The following is a 23,334-nucleotide window of genomic DNA, read 5'->3' on the forward strand; positions in this document are numbered from 1 at the left end:
CGAATAGTCAACTTTGAGAAATATATACTAAATTTATATAAATATTGAACAAAATACTTTACTATAATAGTAATATATTTATTTGGGATATTGATCAAATTAGCATTTATATACGAGATAACTAACAAATATAACCATTTTTTTCTGTATTTGAAAATAGTCATTTTGTCTGTGGACATTTTGGATTAGTTGTGATTGTTCGAAAGTTGATGAGAATTGACGTAAAGGTATTCTGGAATCTTACATAAATACATTCTCTAATGTTATAGTACATTTTATAATGTTATCGAACATTCCGGACTAACATAAAAGCATTTCATAACGAGAAGTTTTGACTTTTTTAGCTATGGAAGTTTTAAATTTTCCTTGTATAGCCACCAAAATTCTAATTATGTTAAATAAATCATTGAAGTCATGATTTTGCTTCCATTTAGCCATTAAGACCTGTTTTAGCATGTTTAGTAGGTTTTATTTATGATTTATGACATAATTGACCATTTAAGTAATATGCTGACAAACACTACAGGACAGACCCTCCCGGAATCACCTATGAACAACGGTACGTTTTCCCAATAAAGATATTCAAAGGTGTTAGTCATTAATTATAGATTACTCTATCGTCCAAACAAGACATGTCATTCGTATAAAGACCAAGGATCGTGCATGAGAGCCACGAGGGCTTAGTGTACATATTAGGGTCATATATAATTGAGGTTCTAAAGGTTTAGAGTGCGTGAATCCGTTCTATTTCCTGTTCCTTGTGAGGGTATGGATTTAGGACAGAGCCCCTCAGTCGACTGTCTTCCATCCTTAACTATACATGCTTCTTAACCGCCAAGCGATTATAGAAAGACCTGGTGAGGATCATGCTATCCAATTTCATCACTAATAATCGAAACACTCCTACTATTAATACTCACTAAACGTGGTACAAGAACGTTCGCGGTAATGATAACAAGGATGAAATCGGGAACATTACAAACGAATACATGAAACACACTCTCATTTCCAAACAACCATCCCTTCCAAGTCAATCCAACCTCTATTACGACAAACTCTAAGGAACCCAACAACGACACTTGGCAGAGGTTGGCTTGATCCTCACCATAAAAATCTCATGTAGAGACCCTACGCCTTAACCAATCGACTAACTAAATCCTTACAACTTATAAGGACAGACCCCCGAATCATTCCTGGCATTTAGACTCCTAAGTACCTATGTAAGAAATACCACGCTCGTTCCTAGCCCATAATAGAGATAAGAAACGAGAAGCAAAGGATATCGAGGGTAACCTAGAGAATTATAATCTTTCCGAAGTGGATTCCAGAAGTCCTTTCAGAAATGTTATCTATACGTGGCAAGTCAAGTTCGGAAATTATACACGATCCACCAAGGACACCAAATTCATCCGGTCAAGGGAATGACCCAGTAAGTGTGAGAGTTACCAAACCAAGACTTGAACCTTAGAGAGCGCCTAATCAACTCATAAAGATGAAAGGCTAAGTGTCCATAGGACCACTGACTACTAAGAATCAAACGAACCCATCCTTAAGGATCGATATCCCCTATCCCGAAACGAAGACGTACTCGACCTGCCCCTAGAAACAAGCAAAGATCAACATCCTACTAGTTCAGAATCCCACAATAAGAAACTCCAATGGCAGCCTAAAAAGTAGGAGGCCAACTACATCACGTGACCTTAACCTTAGTGATAATAGTGTTCACCTTAGGGTTTGGAGGTACTACTTTTGGGACGTCCAGAACACGATCCTCATTAACCATGACCATTAATCCACCTCACCATAGAGGACGTGAAGTCAGAATACCTCTGTGTTGGGCTGAGATGACCAACACCCAACTAGCAAGAGGACAAGCATCGAACAACACTCTTACAGATCCCAAGATCATTCGGGAAACGACGGAGAAAATATTTCAAATCAAGGTACGACCCCAAGCATCGCGAGACCGACAAAAGGGCGATAAAGGGTAAAAGCCTCTGGAGTTTCAAGTAGGAGAGCGGGTGTTGTTGAAGGACTCTACCTAGAAAAGGAAGATCCAAGTTGGAAAGCGGGGCAAGCTAAACCCGCGATACATCGGGTCATTCGAGATTCTTGCCCGAATTGGTCCGGTGGCTTATAAGCTACAGCTACCTGCGGAGCTCAGCAACGTACACCCCGTATTCCACGTCTCAAATTTGAAAAAGTGCTTATCAGATGAAACCCTTATCATTCCTCTGGAATAGATCGAAATAAACAAGAATCTCCTGTTCGTCGAAGAACCAGTTGAGATAATGGATAAGGAAGTGAAGCGCATGAAACAGAGTCGCATTCCGATTGTGAAGGTTTGATGGAACGCTAAGCGTGGACCGGAATTCACATGGGAATGCGAAGACCAGATAAAGCAGAAGTACCCTCGCCTATTCTCTCGTTCGTAGTTCTATCTTTCAAAAGAATTTTGGGATGAAATTCCCTTTAACGGGGGGATGATGTCACAACTAGCATTTCTTGGCTAGAAAATTTTGTTCTCATGTAATCAACTCTTGTATAACTTGTAAAGCTAAGTAGATGTCATGTACTATACTCATTCAAAATCAACCATTGGAATCAAAACTCATGAGTGAAGTTCAAAACCTAATTCAACACATCTCACCTACTCAAATATGGGTTTAAAACCCTAATATCCCAGTTCAAACTCAGAATGGACCAGGATCCCCTTATTGGGCCTAATGGGCCAATAAACTCATAACTTGGTCATTATGGACTAAGAATCCTTATATGGGCCCTAGTTGGACCCATATTCATTAAATAATAGCATTTTGGGCCATAAGACTTCTCATAGGGGCTTATTGGGCCTAAAATGTCTCACCTTGTCATCATGGGCCTTAATGGGCCGTAAATGGGTTTATAAGCCCTATTGGGCCGTAAACCCCATTCTTTTATCATTATGGGCCGTAAACCCCATTCTTTTATCATTATGGGCAGTAAACCCCATTCTTTTACCATTATGGGTAGTAAACTCTCATATGGGCCCAATGGGCCGAAAATTTTCATGTTGGGCCTTATATTTTCGGTTATGTGCAATCTTAGCCCAACAATCAAAATTCCTTTCATACCCTCACTCTCATTCTCGATTTGCACAAAAAAAAAAGAAAAAAAAAACTTAACTAAATCAAACAACATGACACCTCATTATTAACTAGAGGACTTCCAAGTAATTACCTCACATATTTCCATGATTAAGCATTAAACCTCCATGTAATGACCTCCTTTCAAATCACTCTCCTCCTCTCTCTACCTCTCGGCCATAAGGATCCCCACTCACCCCTCTCCATTCAATTATCAACACTCCAAGAATTCTTCTCAAAAACCGTCTAAATTTTCTCTCCTTTTCACCTCCAAATATTCGTGAGTATTGGGTGTACACAAGAAGATCCCTTCAAACTTCATAAACAATGGTAAGTCTTGATGAAACCTCATTGTTTTGTTTCAATTCGATAGCAAAATCTTTGTTCTTACAACCTTATTTTCGTATATGAGGCTCTAGAACCACCCACATCTTCAAGATCTCCACTCAAGAAGCTTATTAGGACCGAGATCCTTCTCATTCTTCATCAAAAACCGAAAACCATCCACCAATGTGAGTTTATACCCTCTATTTTCAGTTTTTACTATGTTTTGGGGGAGAATACAAGTTGTTTTGTGTAGATCTATGTGTATGCATGATTTTGTGTGTTTTTCATGATATATGTGTGATTATGTGTTATAAACTCCATGAACTTGAAGATCTACAAAAATGTGATGATATTTGTAGAACATAACACTTATTTCAACTTATTATGCAAAGAAAAGGTTTTAAAATTCATCAAAGTTATTTAAAATTAAGAAAATTGCATAAGAGGGCCAAAAGTGACAAAATAACCAAAAATGGGGTATTTTATGTAAGGGTTATTGTCACTGTAGCCCAACAAAGTTACGTATAATGGTTTAAATGGTCTCTCGTGACTATTTTTTGCATTTTAAGGGCATAAACTTGTTATTTACCGATTGGGAAAGTCATCTTACCCATTTTAGCAGGTTAACCTGCCTCGTCACTTGCCATGTATACATATGAGGTAACCCACTGAGTCAATACCGGGTTGACTCGATGACACAGAAGCTGACACATGCAAAGAGTAATTACCGTCTTTAATTTCCACCAACACCCCAACAACCTTACACTGTCGATTCGATTGAGTCCCAGACACAAGTCTCGAATTATAAGGGGACATACGCATGTGGGGTTTGAAGTAAAACAAATCTGAAACTTGTTTACCATATTCAGGCAAACAATCCTCTGGAAGAACCCTTAAAAAGCAACAATGTCGGCTCCACCACCTTCACCCGACTCTTTAAATTTTGGTGAAGACATCAACTACAATGTGCTCCACTCAATCTTCTGTGATTGTGGTCCGAAGATTATAGAAAACCAAACTGAAATGAAAAGGTTGAAGGAGCAGCTTGGACAGGAGTATATCGTTTGCTGGATCGACCACATCAGTCTCCAGCACAAGCTGGATGACCATGATCATAAGTTTAAAGTCGTTGGTGTTGCTATGGGTGGCATGATGGTGGGGATGCTCTTGTTGCTGGTGGTTGTGCTCCATTTCCTTGTTAAGTTTGGGTGATGGGTTGATCTGCAGCTAAGGCGGTTCATGGTTAAGAAGGTTATTAGTATGTAGTGTTTGTGTCTTTTTTTTTGTATTTGTGTTTTTTTTTGCCGAAATATGTAAAAGACCTCTCTAAATGACAGGCATTTTGTAAGTGAAATCCAATGATTAATGAAAGACCTATCTAAATTATAGGCATTTTGTAAAGTTGGGTGATGTTCTTTGTTGATTGTTTTTTATCTTAATTAGTTGTTAATTTGCATTGAATAATTCGTTGAAAGTGTAATAGAATTAGGAAGAAGGAAAAAGTGGGGATGTTAGGGACCCCACTTGCCTTTCACAGTGGGGGTAATATAGTCTTTTACACGTACTACCCTTTCATATATACCAAGTAGTTTCATTCTAGCACATTGTTTTCTTCTTCAAATACTCTCCACTTTGAAGGTACATAATGAAGAACATGGAATGTGGATGTGGAGCCGAGGCTATAATAAGAACATCTCGTACTACCAATAACCCAGTAAGGCCCTTTTATGCATGCCCGAAAAAGGTAATTTACCATTTATTCAAATTCTGATGTTAACCCTACCTTTTTTAAGATGTATTAATTCAAGCAAATAGTTGGAATCAGGATGCTCGTTCAGGTTTTATAGCTTGGGTTGATGAAATGCAGTGCAACAATGAAGGTGTGATCATAAATGGGTTGTTTAAGTCGAACAAAAAGCTTCAAGCTGAGGTCTTTAAGTTGAAGGTTTACCTAATATGTAGTTGGGTTTTTTTCTGTTTAATCATGTACAAGTTGTAATGAAGGTCAATTGGACCACTTGTTATGTAACTTGTAATGCACTTTGATGTGTTTTGAAACTTGTAATGTACTTTATTTCGTTTAAGTTGTTATGTAACTTGTAATGTACTTTATTTCGTTTAAGTTGTTATCTAACTTGTAATGTACTTTATTTTGTTTAAGTTGTTATCTTTTAGCTTTGATGTGTTTTCTATGCACGAAATATGAACAAGCAAATTAAACAAAGTCAGTTACAACACAACCAAGTTAAAACATAACAACTTGTCCAATTCCAAACTTAATAACCTACTACAATCCAATTCTAAACTTAACACTTAAATCCAACCAAACACAACCAAGTAAAAAGATAACAACTTAAACGAAATAACATCCTAATCATTAAGCTCCAATGGGTTTGCACTAGTATCTCTTTTCCCATCTTTGCCCTTCACCCTCTTAGCAAGTTTCATCTTTATGATTCTCTCTGATTTCTTTCTTTTACATCTCCTTCCAGCAGCAACACCTTCTGCTCCTTGACCCTTTTTCCCTTCATGCACTGATTTTGCTCCTTGACCGTTTTGCCCTTCATTAACACCTCCTGCTCCTTCACCTTTTTCATTGACACCTGTTTTCCTTTTTTTAACATTTAGTTTGGGCCTCCTACCAACTTCAGGTTTTTGCACTTGAGGTCTTTCAGCTTGAGGACATGTGACCTTGTTATGCCCCACATTTTTACACACACTGCATGATATTTTTTTCCCTACCTTAGACACAGTGTGCCTTGGTAGCTTCTCTGATGCATCTCTTCTTCTGTTAACCTTTGGTCTACCTGGCATGCTTCTCTTCATTGGTGGAAGAGGTGGTATGAAGTCAGTAGGTGGCCACATATTGCTACCATTCATCCCCTGAATTAGATACTTATAGGTGTTCTTGTAGACTGCTCCATAGAACATTGTATCAACATAACCACCAACATCTCTATTTAGAAATGATATAGTTGCAACTGAATGCACACATCCATACCCATTAAGTTGTCACACTCTACAAGTGCAAGTCTTCTTGTCCAGGTCAACAGCATAGGACTCAGCCATGTTTCTTGTTTCAAATTGGTTTAGACCACTTGGTAAAACCTGCCAATACCTAATGTAGACATAACATAAGTAATTACATACAATTATGAGTTTAAAGATTAGAAAGTACCTTTGAGCTTTTTTTAATTGATTCAGTAGGAGTGTAATTGTTGGGCAAGGCTTGTAATCAGACCACGAACTACCTCACATGCGAATCTTTCAAAAGTTGATTTCACACATATCTCACATGCGAATCTTTCAAGGAACTCGATAAATTCCTTCTTGTCCATTCCATCACAATCAACATCATCAAACCTTTGCTCTGCTCCATCTGCGTAAGTAATAGAGGGGTACCTGGTAAAAATTCCAGCAAAATATAGATCAATCTTCATGAAAACGGCCATAGCAACAACAAAGTTCCCCGATTTGAGTGACTAACACTTGAAGAAAAGGATAGGACCGAAGAACATATCAACAACAAATTTCGATGCGGGGAAGTTAAAGAAGAAAGATTTACAAAGGGACAGTTGAGGGGTTTAAACGTACAATATCTCTCATTAACTCCTATGCACACGTGGCAATGACATGGACTAAATTAATCTATTTTGATATGAGGTGGAAATAAAAATTTGCTAGTTAGGATGGGGTCACCGGGTGACCCCTTCATTTTTCCAAGAGTGCCCTTTTAAAATAAGAAATAACAAGTTTATGCCCTTAAAATGCAAAAAATAGTCATGAGGGACCATTTAAACCATTATACGTAACTTTGTTGGGCTACAGTGACAATAACCCTTTATGTAACTCACGGTTTTTAAGGGACAAAAAGGAATGTATCTTGATAAATATGAATCTTTTTGATATTTGTGATCTTAAAAAGGGCTAGAAGGGTAAAAGTTCATAAATTGGCTTCTTTTAGGCTTTTACGAGTTTTTGGGCCAAGTTTGTAAAATTTTGGACTTTTGTGGGCCTAAATGTCATTTTCAACAAAGCTGTGCCAAAAATGTAAATTTTTTATAAGAGGAAACGAAAAATGTAAATTTATTAAAACTTGGGCCAAAAAGATGAATTTATTTATAAATGGACCGAAAATGCACATTTTCATAAAACCAAGCCAAAAATGATATTTTTGACAAAAGGGAATTAAAAATGTTATTTTTACTTAAAACTAGCCTCAAATGCAAATTTTGTCCTTAAAGGACCTAAATTGTCATTTTTATCGAAAAGGTGCCACAATTGTAAATTCTCGGTTTTTAGGACCAAAAATGACCTTTTACAAAAAGGTGGGCTTTTTATGTCACTTTGGTAAACAACATAGCTTAAACAACCAACGTAACAAACCACAGATCGATTTCAGTATTTGCGTACTTATTGGGCCTGAAAATAATATACATGTTAAATGGGTCTTAGTTGTCATTTTTTATGTATATTGGGCTTGGGATATATATATATATATATATATATATATATATATATATATATATATATATATTCTCATTCCTTTTGAGTCTGGAAATAATTTACATGCTTAGTGGGCATTAGTTGTCCACTTCATGTTTATTGGGCCTGGAATATACCTTATATGTTTTTCTTTTTCGCGTAAATTCGATTAAGGATCTAGTGGGACATTGTGTTTGACACCTATCGAGTGTACAACTGTAGCCTGTAGTTATAACCAGAGTCTCCTGGAGGGAGAGCGGGAGTTTGTGTATAGATCTATATGGGGTGACACCCCACACCTGAGTTGTTCGCTACAGTTAGACTATGCCAGTCTAGGGTGACAAAAACCTTACCTTATTCCGTCGGCGTCCAAAAACGCCATGACAGACGAAATTGTCATTATCTAGTATGTTTATAACGACTCACTTAGAGGAATTAACGTTATAAAATTTACGGGAAACCATCTTGTGATTGATAACACAGTAAAATACTCGCACTGGTACTCAACCTCAGGTGTTGAGATTCCATCATTCTCATAGGCAGACGACATCGGGTTGTCTGGGGTCATTCTCTTTATACTCTCACAAACATTAACACACATGCATTAATAAAAGATCGGACACAAACATTTCAAATATTTCAAACTGTTTTTCAAAAAATATCGGATTTTCTGGTGTTTACAAATCAATACAAAACATTTTCTCAAACATGCTTATGAACTCACCAACATTTTTATGTTGACCTTTTTAAATTAACTTGTATTCTCAGGAAACCGTTGAGCAGGTTGGGCAGAAAGAATTCATGGATATTTTTTTATGTTTTGTTTCATCATACTTTGAATATTTTGGCATGTAATATTGAAATACAATATTTGATGTAAACCAATGACAGTTGTAATATTACATGTGTGATGATGATGATGTTATGTTTCAATTATATACTCTGTGATGATACTACAAGAAAGAAGTCACCCAAGCCCCCAAACATTTCCGCCGCCTGGTTCGGGGGTGTGACATAGTGTGTGTCGTAGAGATGTTTATAGGTTGGGTAACCTTGTTATTTGGACTATTGGGAACCTGGTGGTTGGGTCAGGTGCGAGACTGGTAGCCTCAACGTTGGTTTGGGAACCTTTATATCTCAGTCTAGTGAGGGGTTGGCGTGAATCAAAAAGTATTGGGTGAAATGCAAGTGCAGATCTGTGGATCTCGGTTTATGAGTTGAGTATCGGGTTGGTTTATGGGAAAAATCTCGAGTTGGGTATCGCGAGTGTTTTGTGTAGAATCTTCGTTTCCGTGGGTTGAGGATTGGGGTATCCTTATGCCGATGGCATCGATCGAAGGGTTCAAGGGTAATGAATGGATTCAACAATGGGTCGGTATGGGCGATCTATCAAGGAGTCAGACCATCTCGAGACTTCAGATTTCAGATTGATTAAATGTGTTTATGTTGCAAGGAATTCTTCCACCTTCGGGTTATAGAGCCCTGCGATGGTTGGTTTTGGTTGCCTTGGGAAGGCTGGGGTATGCTCGGAGTTGTGGTCGTGATGCTCAAGTTGTGTGGCGTGTCGGGAATGGTAAGGAATGATTTCGAGGACGAAATCTAATTTAAGTGGGGGAGAATTGTAACATTCCGTTTAAAATTAAATAAGTAATAATACTTAAAACCCCGAGATGTAATTTATTTTATTTTCTTAGCCCTAAATTCATAATAATTTATCACTGTTAGCCTTGGGAGTTAAATGTTATAAACTCAGTAATTTACAGTGTAAATTGTAACATTTGGACTTGAATTGAAATGAATTTGGAAGCTGGGGGGCTGTGTGGTAATTATTGGGCTTAGCTTGAAAAAGATCTTGTGGAGAGGGACTGAACTTGGAAAATGGAAATAATGTTTGATAGGAACACGGGAATTAAACCCGATACCCTACCCCCTCGTTTTTTAATGCAAACCCTAAACCTAAAGCCTTCATACAGTCACCACCTTATTCCCTCCTTCCAGCCGCCGCCACCCCCTCCGCTGTCAAGGTTACGAACCACCAAGCCAATGCCCGCGGTTGTTGCTGACGATAGAAGGATTGGCGAGTCAGTGTTTGGACGTCGAGGCAGTTGGAGGTCGAGTGAGCAAAAGTCGTGGCCGTCGCTGCTGTTGTTCCCGGTTGGAGGCCGTGCACCTCCCTCTTCTCCGTCCCTTTCTGCCGATACGTCGTTGCAGTCGCTGCTCCGAACAGCCGATGTGTGTTGCTGCCGCCCGTCACTTCGATGGTGGCTGTGTTGGGTGCGTTTTTCTGTGTTACATCGCGTGTTGGTGATTGTGTGTTGCTTTTGCAATCCGTTTGTGGGTGTTGGTTGGTCGGAAAGCGAGTTGGACCACCATGACAGCCAACCATGGTGGCTGCTGCCCTTTATGCCTTTTCTGTCACCACCAGCCACCGTGTGTGGGCGGTTGTGTGTGCGTGATATGGTGTGTGAGTGTGTGTTCTAATGGTGAATGTTGAATAAGTATTTCTTAGTCAAATGTGAAGAAAAACCACCATCGCCGCGAGTGTGGTGGCTGCCGCCATGAGCCGCCGTCGACCACCACCGCCCAAGGTGGCAGTGGGTTGTGCCCGACCTAGTGAAACCCTAATTGACCTAAAAACTTAAGTTTGAATCTAGTTAGCATGTGTTTGGGTTGGAAACCCTAATTAGGGTTTAGAAAACCCTAAGCTTGGAACTTTTGTTTGGGACTTGTCGAGACCCGCGTTTTGGACCGTTGGATTAGAATTATGAATTATGCCCGACCACATTGTATGATTGATCTAGTAGAGTGATGGACTTAATGGATTAAGTCCTTAATGGGTTAAGTGTTTCTACTTAACCCTAATCGTCATTTTATGTGAAAACCCTAATTGTGTTTGGGCTCGAGTTGGGCCTTCTCTTTTGAGCTCAAGTGTTTGGGCTCTTGATGGGCCATTTGGAACAAGTGCAGGGACTAGGATATTTGGATGGGCTATACGGTAAGGTCCATGTAAGGGGTTTGGGGCCCAATTTGGAAAATTGGGCCATAATTGGGCCTTTATTGATTATTTGGCTTTTGGGCCTTCAGAGTGTGAGTTTGGGCCTTGGTCTTGGACCAAGCTAGGTTAGGGGTAAAATAGTCTTTTTACCCCAAGTGTGGAACTATGGCTATGTATTGGAACCCAATTGTTAATTGGGTGTTGTTTTGTTGTTGACAGTTCGGAAATCTGTCAGCCAGCAGCCAGGGATCGTCTGTGTGATTCGACAGTGCGATGTGAGTCTCGTCACTGTATTTAGCGGGTCGAAGGCACCGATGTCGACCCATAGTATGTTATGCTTAGTATGTTTGTTGTCTTCGTGACTCTTGCATGTGTTATGTATTTATGTTTACCGAGCGGGGCTCGATGCCAGGCGGGGCCTGATGAGTATCTTGTATGTTGGTTATCAGTATGTGTATTTATGATTACCGGGCACGACCCGATGCTGGGCTGGGCCCGATGACCGATATGTATGCTATTTATCTATGTGATTTTGGCATGTGTTGTGTGTTATATGTTTATGTGTTTATATGTTTACATTTTCTATGTTTATATGTATATGATATGTGCATATTTAGTTATATATTTTGTGTAGAATCTTAATACTTTTTGGCTATTTTATTTTAATTAGTGAACAAAAGGTACTTAATTATGTTTGAATTGTATTTTCAGCGTAAAAGATGTGCTCGGAAGCAAAAGGAAGCGGGAATAGCAATCGGAAGCTCGGGAATTGAAGAAAGAAGAAAGAAAGTCAAAAACCTGAGGAACTCAGCGAGTTGGACACTTACTCGACGAGTAGACACGAACATTCACGAACCATCAAGTACCTTACCGCGCACGGATTTTAAGTGAGGGACTCGGCGAGTCAGTCATGGACTCGACGAGTCGCCCAGTATTCAGAAAACTATATAAATGGCATAAACTCACGAGAGAAGGACTTCTCTCTAGAACCCTTGGAGACTGAATTGCGATTGAGAGTGCTGCTGGAGCTCTGGAAATCGAGGATCAACTTAAGAATTCAATTTTGAGGAGATCGAAAGGCACAAATATATTCTCTTTTCTTAATCTAGTGTTTACATTATGTTTAAATCATTAGGTTTAGTTTGTGAGATATTTTCTGCTATGAATATGTGCTAAAAACTCTTTGCTTCTGTTTAGGGTAGACAAACTTATAACTATTGTTTGAATTTTATGGCTTGGATTATTTAATTTGGTGATTTTTTTTGTCAAGCTTGTTAAAGATCCTCATGTGTTGATAATAACTATTTTCAAGTCTATTAAGCTGCATGAACATCTCTTAATTGATTGTGTCATATAATTTATGTGAAAACAATATTATATGCCTAAGAATAGTGAACATGAAACTAGGGGTTAATTAGGAAATAGGTAAGTCAATGTGTGAGCTTGTGTGACGAACAACCATACAAGAAGTTAATTGAATTAGTAATTTAATTAGCTAACTACAAGTCTCACTTAACCCGAATCAATAAACTAGGAAACTTATTAGTTTAACCAATTGGGCACTGTTTGAATTTGTAACGACGTAAATTTTCAAACAAATTTTTCATTTTAAAATCGCATACTTTTCATAACATATTGTATAAAAATCTCGTTTATTCAAATTACAAAACACAACTCCATTAATAATCCAGGATCCTCAAAACATAACTCTTTCTCTGGTGTGTACAATCAACCCGGTGCCGTCCCGCGATCCTGAGAAACCTGAAACACATAACACATAACACGGTAAGCACAAAGCTTAGTGGGTTCCCCAAAATACCACATACAACATATTAGCCACTCGAGGCTATAACTCTGTAAGACCTTCCGGTCAATGTGTCTCAGTGGGACCTTCCGGTCCCACAACCCTGGTAGACCTTCCGGTCCTACCCATGATGACCTTCCGGTCCTAACTCTGTAGACCTTCCGGTCATACTCTGTTCACCTTTCGGTCCAAACTCTGTTGACCTTCCGGTCCTACTCTGTTGACCTTCCGGTCCAAACTCTGCAAGCTCAGGACATAGCATATATGTATCACATAGATAACATACATCAAACTCTGTTGACCTTCCGGTCCAAACTCTACAAGCTCAGGACATAGCATATATATCACATAGATAACATACATCAAACTCTCTTGACCTTCCGGTCCAAACTCTACAAGCTCAGGACATAGCATATACATATCACATAGATAACATACATCTCATAACCCTTATAACCACATAAGACCTTCCGGTCACACATAATTACCACTCTAGGTAAAGTATAGTGAGTAGACTCACCTCGGCTAGCAGGTAAGCAAATAACCTCGCGCTCGGATCTCGAACTAGCCTCCTCCTAACACAAAGGATGAATATCTCTAATTAATACTCTTTTCACGACTCAGATAACCGGAGGCGATTCTTTCTCTTTCTAACTCTTTGAAGTGGATAAAAGACCATTTTACCCCTCCAAGGTCTCTATTACTTATGTTGACCAAAACCCCAAAGTCAACAGAAGTCAAACTCGAGTCAACGGTCCATATTTGACCCAACTCGTCGAGTGCACCCTTGCGACTCGTCGAGTCCCCTCGCATCGTCTGAATTCTTCCTAGGACTCACTCAGCTCGCCGAGTTGACTCCCAACTTGGTGAGTCAACACTGGGACAAGGCTACTCAGTCAAACCCGCTACGACTCGTCGAGTCATCCCATGGACTCGGCGAGTCGGCTCCATCGGATTTCCCATCCATCCACCCGAGGTCAGATCTGTAACTCTAACTCGTAGATCTAACCTCCTAATACTCAAAAGTCACGTAAAGGTCCGATCTTGATACCCCATGCATAGTGTATTTTGCTCTATATACCATTATGACTCCATTAAAGCTTCATAACTTCAAGGCTCTAAGGTTGCTCAACCATGGCTTCCTACTATCTGACTCTCTGGACCTTACAAGGTCCAGATCTATGGCATAACTCAGAAGAGGGGGGTTTGATGCACCCAAAACCCCACCAAAAGTGATATGAGCCCTAACTTCTCATACTCAAGGGATCTATTCAATAAATCAGGAAAGGTAGGGACTTCATACCTAGATCTGAAGTTGAAGATGGAGATGAAGTAGATCCACAAGCTCTCTTCTTGATCCTTGCAACACCCTTGATCTTCTTCCCAAGGAATGACCTCAAATGAGTCTCTTTCCCTCTCTTGCTCACCAATGACTCTAGGGTTTCTCTCAAGTGACGAATGACACTGAAGGGGGTGTCAAGGAGGCTATAAGTGCCTTTAAATAGGCCCAGGCCCGAGAGAATTAGGGTTTCTGCCAACAACGCTGACTCGATGAGTCATCTCTCCGACTCGTCGAGTCCCTTCATTATCCACGTCACCAAGTCGCGACCCTACTCGACGAGTGGAGGCACAAACTCGTCGAGTCACCCCAGGCAAACTCATACTCACATATAGAAATGTTATACCTCGGAAATCAGGATGTTACAGAATTGATCTGTTTTCTAAGGATTAGTAATAGTGAACATGGACCTAATCATATTAATCGATAGCCAATGACATATTAATCCATTGCACTTCCCATAAATTCAACCATAGGAATAAGTGAGTCGAACCTGAACAAAAGTCTCCTTTATTATTGAATTTAGTTGATTTTTATTTGCTTTAGTTGTTAATTGTTTTGTTTGAGTGTTAGTTAAGTGCTTAAGTTTCTAGTCTTGAAAAACTAGAGAAAACCTCTTTTCTTTTATTATTTGTTTTTTAGATAATTCTAGTAGTTAGTTTAATTATCGTTCACTGTGTTCGATACCCTGCTTGCTTAACTATACCACCAATTGACAGGTACGTTGCCTTTTGTGTGTCTAAATTATATTTAAAAAGTAGGACTAAAACTAGTGCGTTTAACACACATCAGTATACCGAGCGGGGCCTGATGACTTACATATTTGTATACCGAGCGGGGCCCGATGACGGGCGAGGCCCACTATATGTTATTGTATGTTTGGTATGTGGTATGTTGGGGAACTCACTAAGCTTTGTGCTTACGATTTTCAGTTTATGTTTCAGATACTTCGGTTTTCAAAAGGAAGAGCTCGAGATGATTGCAGGGCACACACCACATGTTTCCGCATTTCGTGAATTACTCTGATTTAATGATGTTTTGATAAATCTCGATTAACTTGGTTGTGGAAATGTTATGTATGTATTAACGATTTATTAATTTAAAAACGAAAATTTTATGTCATTATTTTTAGGCTGTTACACATACTTTCCTCTTGAAGTTTTTTTTTTTTTTTTTTTTTTTTTTTTTAAATGTTTTTGTTCTTCTCATTTCTTTCCTAACATTGTCATTTTCAAATCATTTTCCATTATCTTTCAATCATTCCAATGTTATCCCAACTTGGTTTAAGAATGTATTTGATAAATTTTAATTTTTTTTATCATAGATGTTTTTCATAGAATACATCATTATTCTTTTTTTTAATCATAGATGTTTCTCATAAATGATTTTTATTCTTTTTGTTGGTTGTGAACATGGGATTTTAGTTTGTTATTCTCATTTCAATCATTCTGATAGAATTCGATTGCATGGAAGTTGTTCTCAATGAATTTATCATAAAGGACCCGAAGGTAATAGAGAGAGATTGTGCATGAAGGAGAACATGATGATTAAAGGCCTAAAGGTTGGATGATGGTGTGTGGTATGAAGATGAATAATGATCATTGATATTCCAAAAAAAAAAAAATATTCATCGTCTTATTCTTTTAGAATGTATCATGAGCATATTCTTTTAGAATATACCAAATTTATTCTTTTAGAATCATCATGAATATATTCTTATTTTTTTCATGTAATTTACTTCAAGAATGTTTTTTTGTATCTCATTCTTCAAGAATGCAAAATAGAAATTGATACTCTTTCCAAGATTTTTCAAACTATTGATGTAGACTGGTTCAAAAAAATATAATTATTGACATGTTATTAGGTTAAAGAATGTTTTTTGTGACTTCATTAGTTGATGACCGGCATTCTCATAGAATATCATTCTACAATAATGTCATTCTGACAAAATAAAATCGGTTATAATTAAAAATATGTTAGAATTGAAATTCAATTAATTAAAAAATTTAGAATTTAAAAACTAAAAGATTCTATTATTCCTTAAAATCCAAAAATTTCTTTTTTTAAATACAATGTAATTGACTAAAATATCATTATGATAAATTTTGTGATATTATATGGTATATGTTATTCTATTGTAATATCATAGACCTTTGAGTCATAAGCATTCATTCTATTCATCCATTGGTCCAGAATTGTCCTTACGACCACACAATAGATGTCATCTATAGGGCTGTAAACGAACACGAACCGAACAAATGAACGAACACGAACGAGTTTTTTTGTTCATGTTCGTTCGTTTAACAAATTACATTGTTCATGTTCGTTCGTTTATGTTCGTGAACATCCTAAACGAACATAAACAAACAAACATAAACAAACAAAGATAAACAAACATATATGAACATAAATGAACATATAATATAGTAATGTAATCAAACACAATTAAACATATATGAAGATAAAAGGAACTTATATGAACGAACTTGAACAAACGTAAATGAAGAACATAAACGAACGTTCACGAACATAATTTAACGAACGAGGTCATTGTTCATGTTCGTTTGTTTAACTAAATGAACAAGAATTTGTGTTCATGTTCGTTCGTTTATTAAATAAACGAACATAAACAAACTTCCCGCCGAACGATTCACGAACAGTTCGTTGAACATTCAGTTCATTTACAGCCCTAGCCATCTGCATTATAACCTAGCCATATATATATATATATATATATATATATATATATATATATATATATATATATATATATATATATAATCATTTATAAATTTACTAAATCATTTTTGTAATATTCGAAAGTTTCATCCAATATAATACATTAATATGTATTTATTATCAAAAGTTTTTTGTCAAAGAAATATTAAGTTATAATCTATTTTTCTTAGAAGTTGTTTATCACTTATATTTTATAACTAAACAATTTTTAGTTTTTTTTATAGAATTGGCTAATATTCAAGTTATATACTTTTTAAAATGTCTTGCCTCTTAAAAATTGAATTGTAAAAACCGATTCAACCGAATTGTAATTTAGTTGGATGAGATCGAATTTTAATTTAGTTTAAACTATTTGGACATATGTTTTAACAACCAAATTCAATTTGGATTCAGATAAATATAAATGAACACCCATACTAAAAGCTAAGGCATCCCACTAGTTGTTAACATAAGTTATCAAGTTAGTTTATAAAATTTATTCATACCCTTATTCATTTTTTATTTGGAAAAATGAAAAGTATTATATATATTTAATTGAAAATGAGAAATTAATAGTATTTTGTGTGTACTTTTAATTTCCACGTTAGTTTAGGATATTGGCATATTTGATCCCTTTATTGGTAGTTTTATTGTTTAACAACTTAAGTCATTTTAAATTTCTATTTGGTCTATGACTTTTGTTCCCGACTTAAGTCCTACTAAATTTCTATATTAATATTTTTCACCCTTCTATTTTTATAATACTTTGAAAAAAACATTTTCTACCCCTCTAGTTTTTAAAATTTTATTTTGACCCCCTCCACTTTGAACTTTGTAAAATATCACTTTGATCCTTTTTATTTTCTAAGTTTTCGTGTTTACCCACCGTAGTATACATAAGTTGATTTTCTTTAATAACTTTCGTTCGTTAACTTAAATAAAAACTATTTTTTACATACTTATTTTTGTATATGTGTCGATATAAATTTAAGGTGGCCAACGTTTCAACGCAAATTTAGAAATTTCGTTGTTGGTTTAAAAAAAACACTTGTTTTTTTTAATGTACATGTGGTATAAATTCAATTTGTCTACATTTCAATGTAAACTTTGTTTATGTTTTCGTGTTTATTCGAGTTTAGAATATCTACACCTTTGGTCCTTCTTTGTATGTTTTTTTTTTGTCTACCATCGTCCTTCATATAAACCAGACCCACCACAAAATGAAAAGAGTAACTTTCTGGTTTAATCTAATTTTGTTGAAATGGTCATTTTCCTTAAAAAAAAATTGACAAATATTTAAAATTTGTCATCCAACAACCAGATCAATTTCATATGGCCCACCTACAAAATAGGCCACCATATATAAAACATATTTTGTTAATTTTCATACAATATTTTTGTAAAATATCTTTCAACCAAAATATTTCAGATTGTTAAAAACAATATAAAACTCTTTTTTATTATGAAATGACATCTTCAAATTTCTACCAAAAATAAACTTCAGAAATATGTTCTTAGATGAAAAAAAATCATGATTAGCGTAAAAATATAAACACATATATTTTTGTAGTGATGAATATATTTGCAGGTCAAATCTCATTTTTTAAAATTATTTTCCGGTAACGATATTGTTTGGGTATTTTTCCAAGTCAAACAATAATTCTGCAGGTCTACCTCTTAAATAATATACTTTTGTATTTCTTTAAATAAAAAAATATTTTTTCCGAAATCAAGTTTGTCAAGATTGTTTATATAAGATCGTTTTTTGCTTAGCAAAATCATGATCGTAAGATCCTACCAAAAGCATTTTAAAACATAAAAAATACATTTTCATCAATTTGTTATCGATTCAGCTATCAATAAATATTTTAAAACATAAAAATACATATCCAAATATCTAATACATCTTTTAATGATAAACAATTAAAAATGGGTATTTACATATCCAACAATCCGATCCAACAATACTATTGCGATCTTACCGAAAAACGATCCTAGTAAGACCATGATCGATTTACCTAGGTGGGATCATAGGATCATTCAATCCTACGATTTTAACAATCTTGCCCGAAATGACTTTTCTTTACACATATTGTAGGTCAAACGGTAATTTCACAGATTGTACTTGTAGAATTAGTGGTTATTCAGAAAAATAAAATCTTAATTTTTCTTTACTTTTTGAAAAAAACTTGACACAACTAATTACATTTTGTTAGAATATAATGATCCAAAGAAAGCAATGGAAGCATTTAAAAAACGTTGATCGTCACATAGCACCATGAATCCATATTTATTGAATTACAAGCAACACTAAGTTATAATGGATATTATGAATTGTGTATCTTGTCTTATTTGATTATAAACTTATACCATTGGCCCTTAAACTATGATCCTAAAAAAGCACATTCCCTAAAATAAAATAAAAATCGACTAAAAGTACATTCCTTCTACATCCAATTTGCACACTTCATTGCACAACACATTTAACAAATGTAAACAAACTTCAACCACAGAAACAAACATTTGACATAGTTGCATCAAGTACAAGAAATTGTTCATATCTTTCCACCATAAACACAAACTAATATCTACAACAATCATCAACAATCAAAAAGACCAATTTACCCTTATTCAATCAACAACATGTAACCAATTACTTCCAATCAAGCATATCCAACAACCAAAGCACCTCATCCTCCGAATTAGCAGCATCACAAAAGTCCATTTCAACCCCAAACACATCAATGATCCCTTCCTCCCCATGTTCCATGAACAACAAAGAAATCCAAGCCCTAATCCCAGACACAAAAGGGTAAATCGGGGAAAACACCAAGTAATCAAACGCAAGTGCTCTATAAGCAGATCGGTCAATATAGTCAAACATTGACTTATTGATTATACAAGCAACTTTATTGGTGTCTTTTCTTGATACAAGAACAGAAACACTAACAGTTTGAGTATAAGGAACAGCAAACTTTGGGTCAACAGGTAATGTCATTTTATATTCTGGACCTTCTAAATGGTACTTTAGGGTGTCACAGATGCCAGGTGGCGGGGTCCACATGCCCTTTCGAAGGGCGGGTCCTTGAATAACTTGTGAAAAGAGTATTTCATCATCTGCCCATATGTCAATGTAGAATTCAAGGTCATTTAGGGAGATTCTTGGGGGTAAAAGTGTCCTTCTGTGTTCGCGTTTGTAGAATGTTTTGAATAGTTTGTGGTATGTTACAGGAGGTGATGGATTTTTGCATGTTGAAGGCCATTTTTTTGCACATAGACATTTCCAGAAGTAATCATCTTGAGCTATTTGTTGCCAGTGTTTGCATACAGACATGCAAGAGGCTAAATCAGGGCCATTTAGTAGGGGAAAAACAGCCTTTAGTATTTCATCAGATGACATATTATTACTCATTGCTTAGAGCATTTGGTAATTCGTGAAGTGGGTAGTGGTTGACTTGTATGTTTGACCTGCAAAAGATTTAAAAGCTCTGTTTACTTTCTCCTATTTGATTCTGTTCATGACAAGACATTCATCAGATATTAAGAAATCTAAATCACATGATTAACTAGAATTATTCACCAATTGAGTCTTATATCTTGTAACAAAATAATATGTTGTAATGTTTGATGAGATTAAAGATACAACGCTTGAATTCTACTTTATCTAAAGAAAATGAGAATGATAATCAGATCAAACTGCGCAAGACACCATTTTTGAACACTAGTATACAAGGTCAACAAAAGAGTATAATCCACCAATATAATACGACTTCATATATCAACGAATGTAGAGATCAGTATAAAATCATGATCCGCATATACATACCAGATAATTCCAATGGATTGCGGTCGATTCAATTCAAAGTATCTTAACAGTTAGAAAACTATACTTTTGGAACCAAAACAAAGGAAATACCTAAAATTGTTATCAATCAAACATTCATAGAAAGAATACAGATGAAATAATCACCGTTTTGTCATGAACCAAACCTTGATTACAAGACTGTTAAGATCAATTTCATGGCAATCAACGACGTAAAATAAAAAGGGGCGATGGAATCACCTTTGGTTGACGAAAGACAAAAAGCCCTAGAAAATGACGAAGATGGTCGAGAAGGTATTATTTGAACCCCATGGTTATTGAAATGATTACGTGGACGCCGTAATTAATTATGGAGAAAAGGGTAAAAAGGTCTCAATTTTTCAAATTTAAAATTTAAATGTTGTTTCGATGTTGAGTATAAAAATAAAGGAAATTGATATAATTTTAATAAAAACTAGAAAGGTATCCCTTGCTTGCTTCGCAAGGACAGAATGTGTTTGTGATGTGCAAAAAAAAAAAAAAAAAATTTATTATCAGTTAGCCATTATTATGTTTTGATCAATATCTGAAACAGTGTCAATCAAATACTCCAGTTGATTACAAGAAAATATCATAATTACAGCAACCCACATCACAAAAACTGGTGTCAGGACTTAAAAAGGTATAAAATGCTAAAAATTTGGGGATCTGGAATCCTTATGGATAAAGTTTTAATTTGATATGTATTATATTTAATCTTGGGTGGAATATCTTTATGTATCAATCCCAGAACACAAAGAAGTTAAGAACAGAATTACAGTCAATGTTTGGTTTTTTAAAACCGATGTGATTAGACCCAAAAAAAATGCCACTAACCGAAAATGGAGCCATTTAAAACAAATATTAGATCAAAAAATCCAACATCAGTTCATATTTATGCTGAAATATTAACCCGTGGGATGATGATTACTTGCAAATAAGCCAATGATGGTGGCAACATTGTACTTCTAATCTAGTGAATAGAATTTGGAATAATGAATAGAACCGGTGTTGAAATACAGAGAGCAGTCGGTTGTATTTTTCCAGAGCACAACCTGCAATACAAACATTTGGACATATGCTGATTTAACATTTCAAAACCTATAAAACAGACTCAACAGTCGAGAATTTTCATAAAAGTTTAAAAATACTTCAATAAAGCTTGAAATTAGAATCGAAATGGGAAGATTAGATGCAATATATGAAGTACATTAGAAATATGATCCGAATAATCAATATTCATCCTTAAACCACAACTTTTGCTTCCGCAAGAAAGTCATGCATATGACTCTAATTCAAACACAATCAATTTTTTTTAATGAATTTACTCTTTGAATCTGCTGCAGAGGGATATTAAATAGAGTTTAAAGGAGATCAACTTGATTAAAGAAATCAACAACTATAGAGTTATAAACACAATTACATAAAAAAAATTAAAAAGTTAATGGTCGAAATTGAAAACCACCATGAATTAAAGAGAGCATAGTCACACAAACAGTAAACTAAACTCAGATCATTTACTAAACTCGACAGAAGACAATTAAGTTAATGGACATAACCTGAATCGCAAGTTTCTTAAAAGCTTTGCCCTTTCTACATCAGCAATAAGTGCCTTTAACTATAAACAAAAATAATATTCAACATTAATAAAAACCATCACATTCCAAACCAAAAAAGAATAAAACAAAGAATATATATATATATATATATATATATATATATATATATATATATATATATATACCTGATCATTGTCAATTGGTGCCTATGCATATTCTTTCTATCCAGTTGGATTGTTGTTTGTATTGGTGGTATTGGCAAGATAAAATCTTAGAAACTTCTCCAATTGTTTCGTGTCTTTACCTAACTTATTTTCCTGCTGAAAATCATAATTTAGATTTTTACATTAGATTTCACCTGCGACACCAATTACAACCCAAAGTTGGGGATCCTCTAGTTCTATGTACACTCGAGATGAACCCGAAAAAAAATAGATTGATTAAACTAAAATCAAGAAACCATTTTGCAGCAGGTGGAGGGAAATCGAAAGGAACCCGATACCTACCTCATTCACAGTCGATTAGATGACAAAGTCGGTGATTTTTTTTCTTCATATCAGGGCATTATACCTTCAAATACAATTGTATTCCTATTTTAACCTGAAAGAAAGAAATTACATACCAAAGAAACTTTCATATTAATAGAAGAAACAACAAATCAAAGTAAAAAAATAGTAGATCATTAGGATTTGGAGAAATAATCGAGATTTGAGCGTAAATAATATGTAAAATATTACCTATATGGGGTTCCGATGAGTACTCTCGTAGCACCGGTGGTGTAGGGTTTTTTGAAATTCCGACAGAGCAGATGATTTCGATTGTTCTTCGTCTTCTTCGTCGTGAAGGTTTTGAATGTTCAAAATTCTCTATGGGTGCCGACAAGGAAGGATGTGGTAGACCGAGAGGGATATGGTGGGGTTGAATCGGAGGACAGATGAGGGTCCGGAGTGGTAAGAGGAACCAAAAAGTGGTGGTTATCGGTGACAGATCGCCGGTGTGGGGGCCGACAATCAAGGAGTAGGCCGATTTTCTTGAAGAAGCGAAGAGAGGTGAAGCTGTGCAGAAGGGAGATGGTTCAAAAGTTGATGGATAGATAGAACAATCGGGAAGATATCGGGTGAGAGAATCGGTGGGGGAAGTT

General features: G+C 35.9%; 1 protein-coding gene across 3 annotated transcripts; it reads right to left on the bottom strand.

Annotated features, from left to right (window-relative positions):
• Positions 1-19,275: 19,275 nt before the first annotated feature.
• Positions 19,276-20,938, bottom strand: LOC145167082 (F-box family protein). Of its 3 annotated transcripts, none has more exons than XM_079086163.1 (2): positions 20,857-20,938; positions 19,276-20,261 (listed from the first exon to the last, which is right to left on the bottom strand). In XM_079086163.1, exon 2 carries the CDS (start codon positions 20,203-20,205, stop codon positions 19,447-19,449), a length of 759 nt encoding a protein of 252 aa, XP_078942289.1. In that variant the 5' UTR covers positions 20,206-20,261; positions 20,857-20,938; the 3' UTR covers positions 19,276-19,446. The 3 variants fall into 3 exon arrangements, with proteins under 3 accessions (XP_078942289.1, XP_078942290.1, XP_078942291.1); XM_079086164.1 differs by having other exon boundaries at positions 20,764-20,872; XM_079086165.1 differs by lacking the exon at positions 20,857-20,938 and adding an exon at positions 20,784-20,807.
• Positions 20,939-23,334: the final 2,396 nt, after the last annotated feature.

Source organism: Lactuca virosa, chromosome 3, assembly GCF_052849685.1.
Source record: "Lactuca virosa cultivar CGN04683 chromosome 3, Lactuca_virosa_CGN04683_v6, whole genome shotgun sequence".
Classification (NCBI taxonomy): domain Eukaryota; kingdom Viridiplantae; phylum Streptophyta; class Magnoliopsida; order Asterales; family Asteraceae; genus Lactuca; species Lactuca virosa.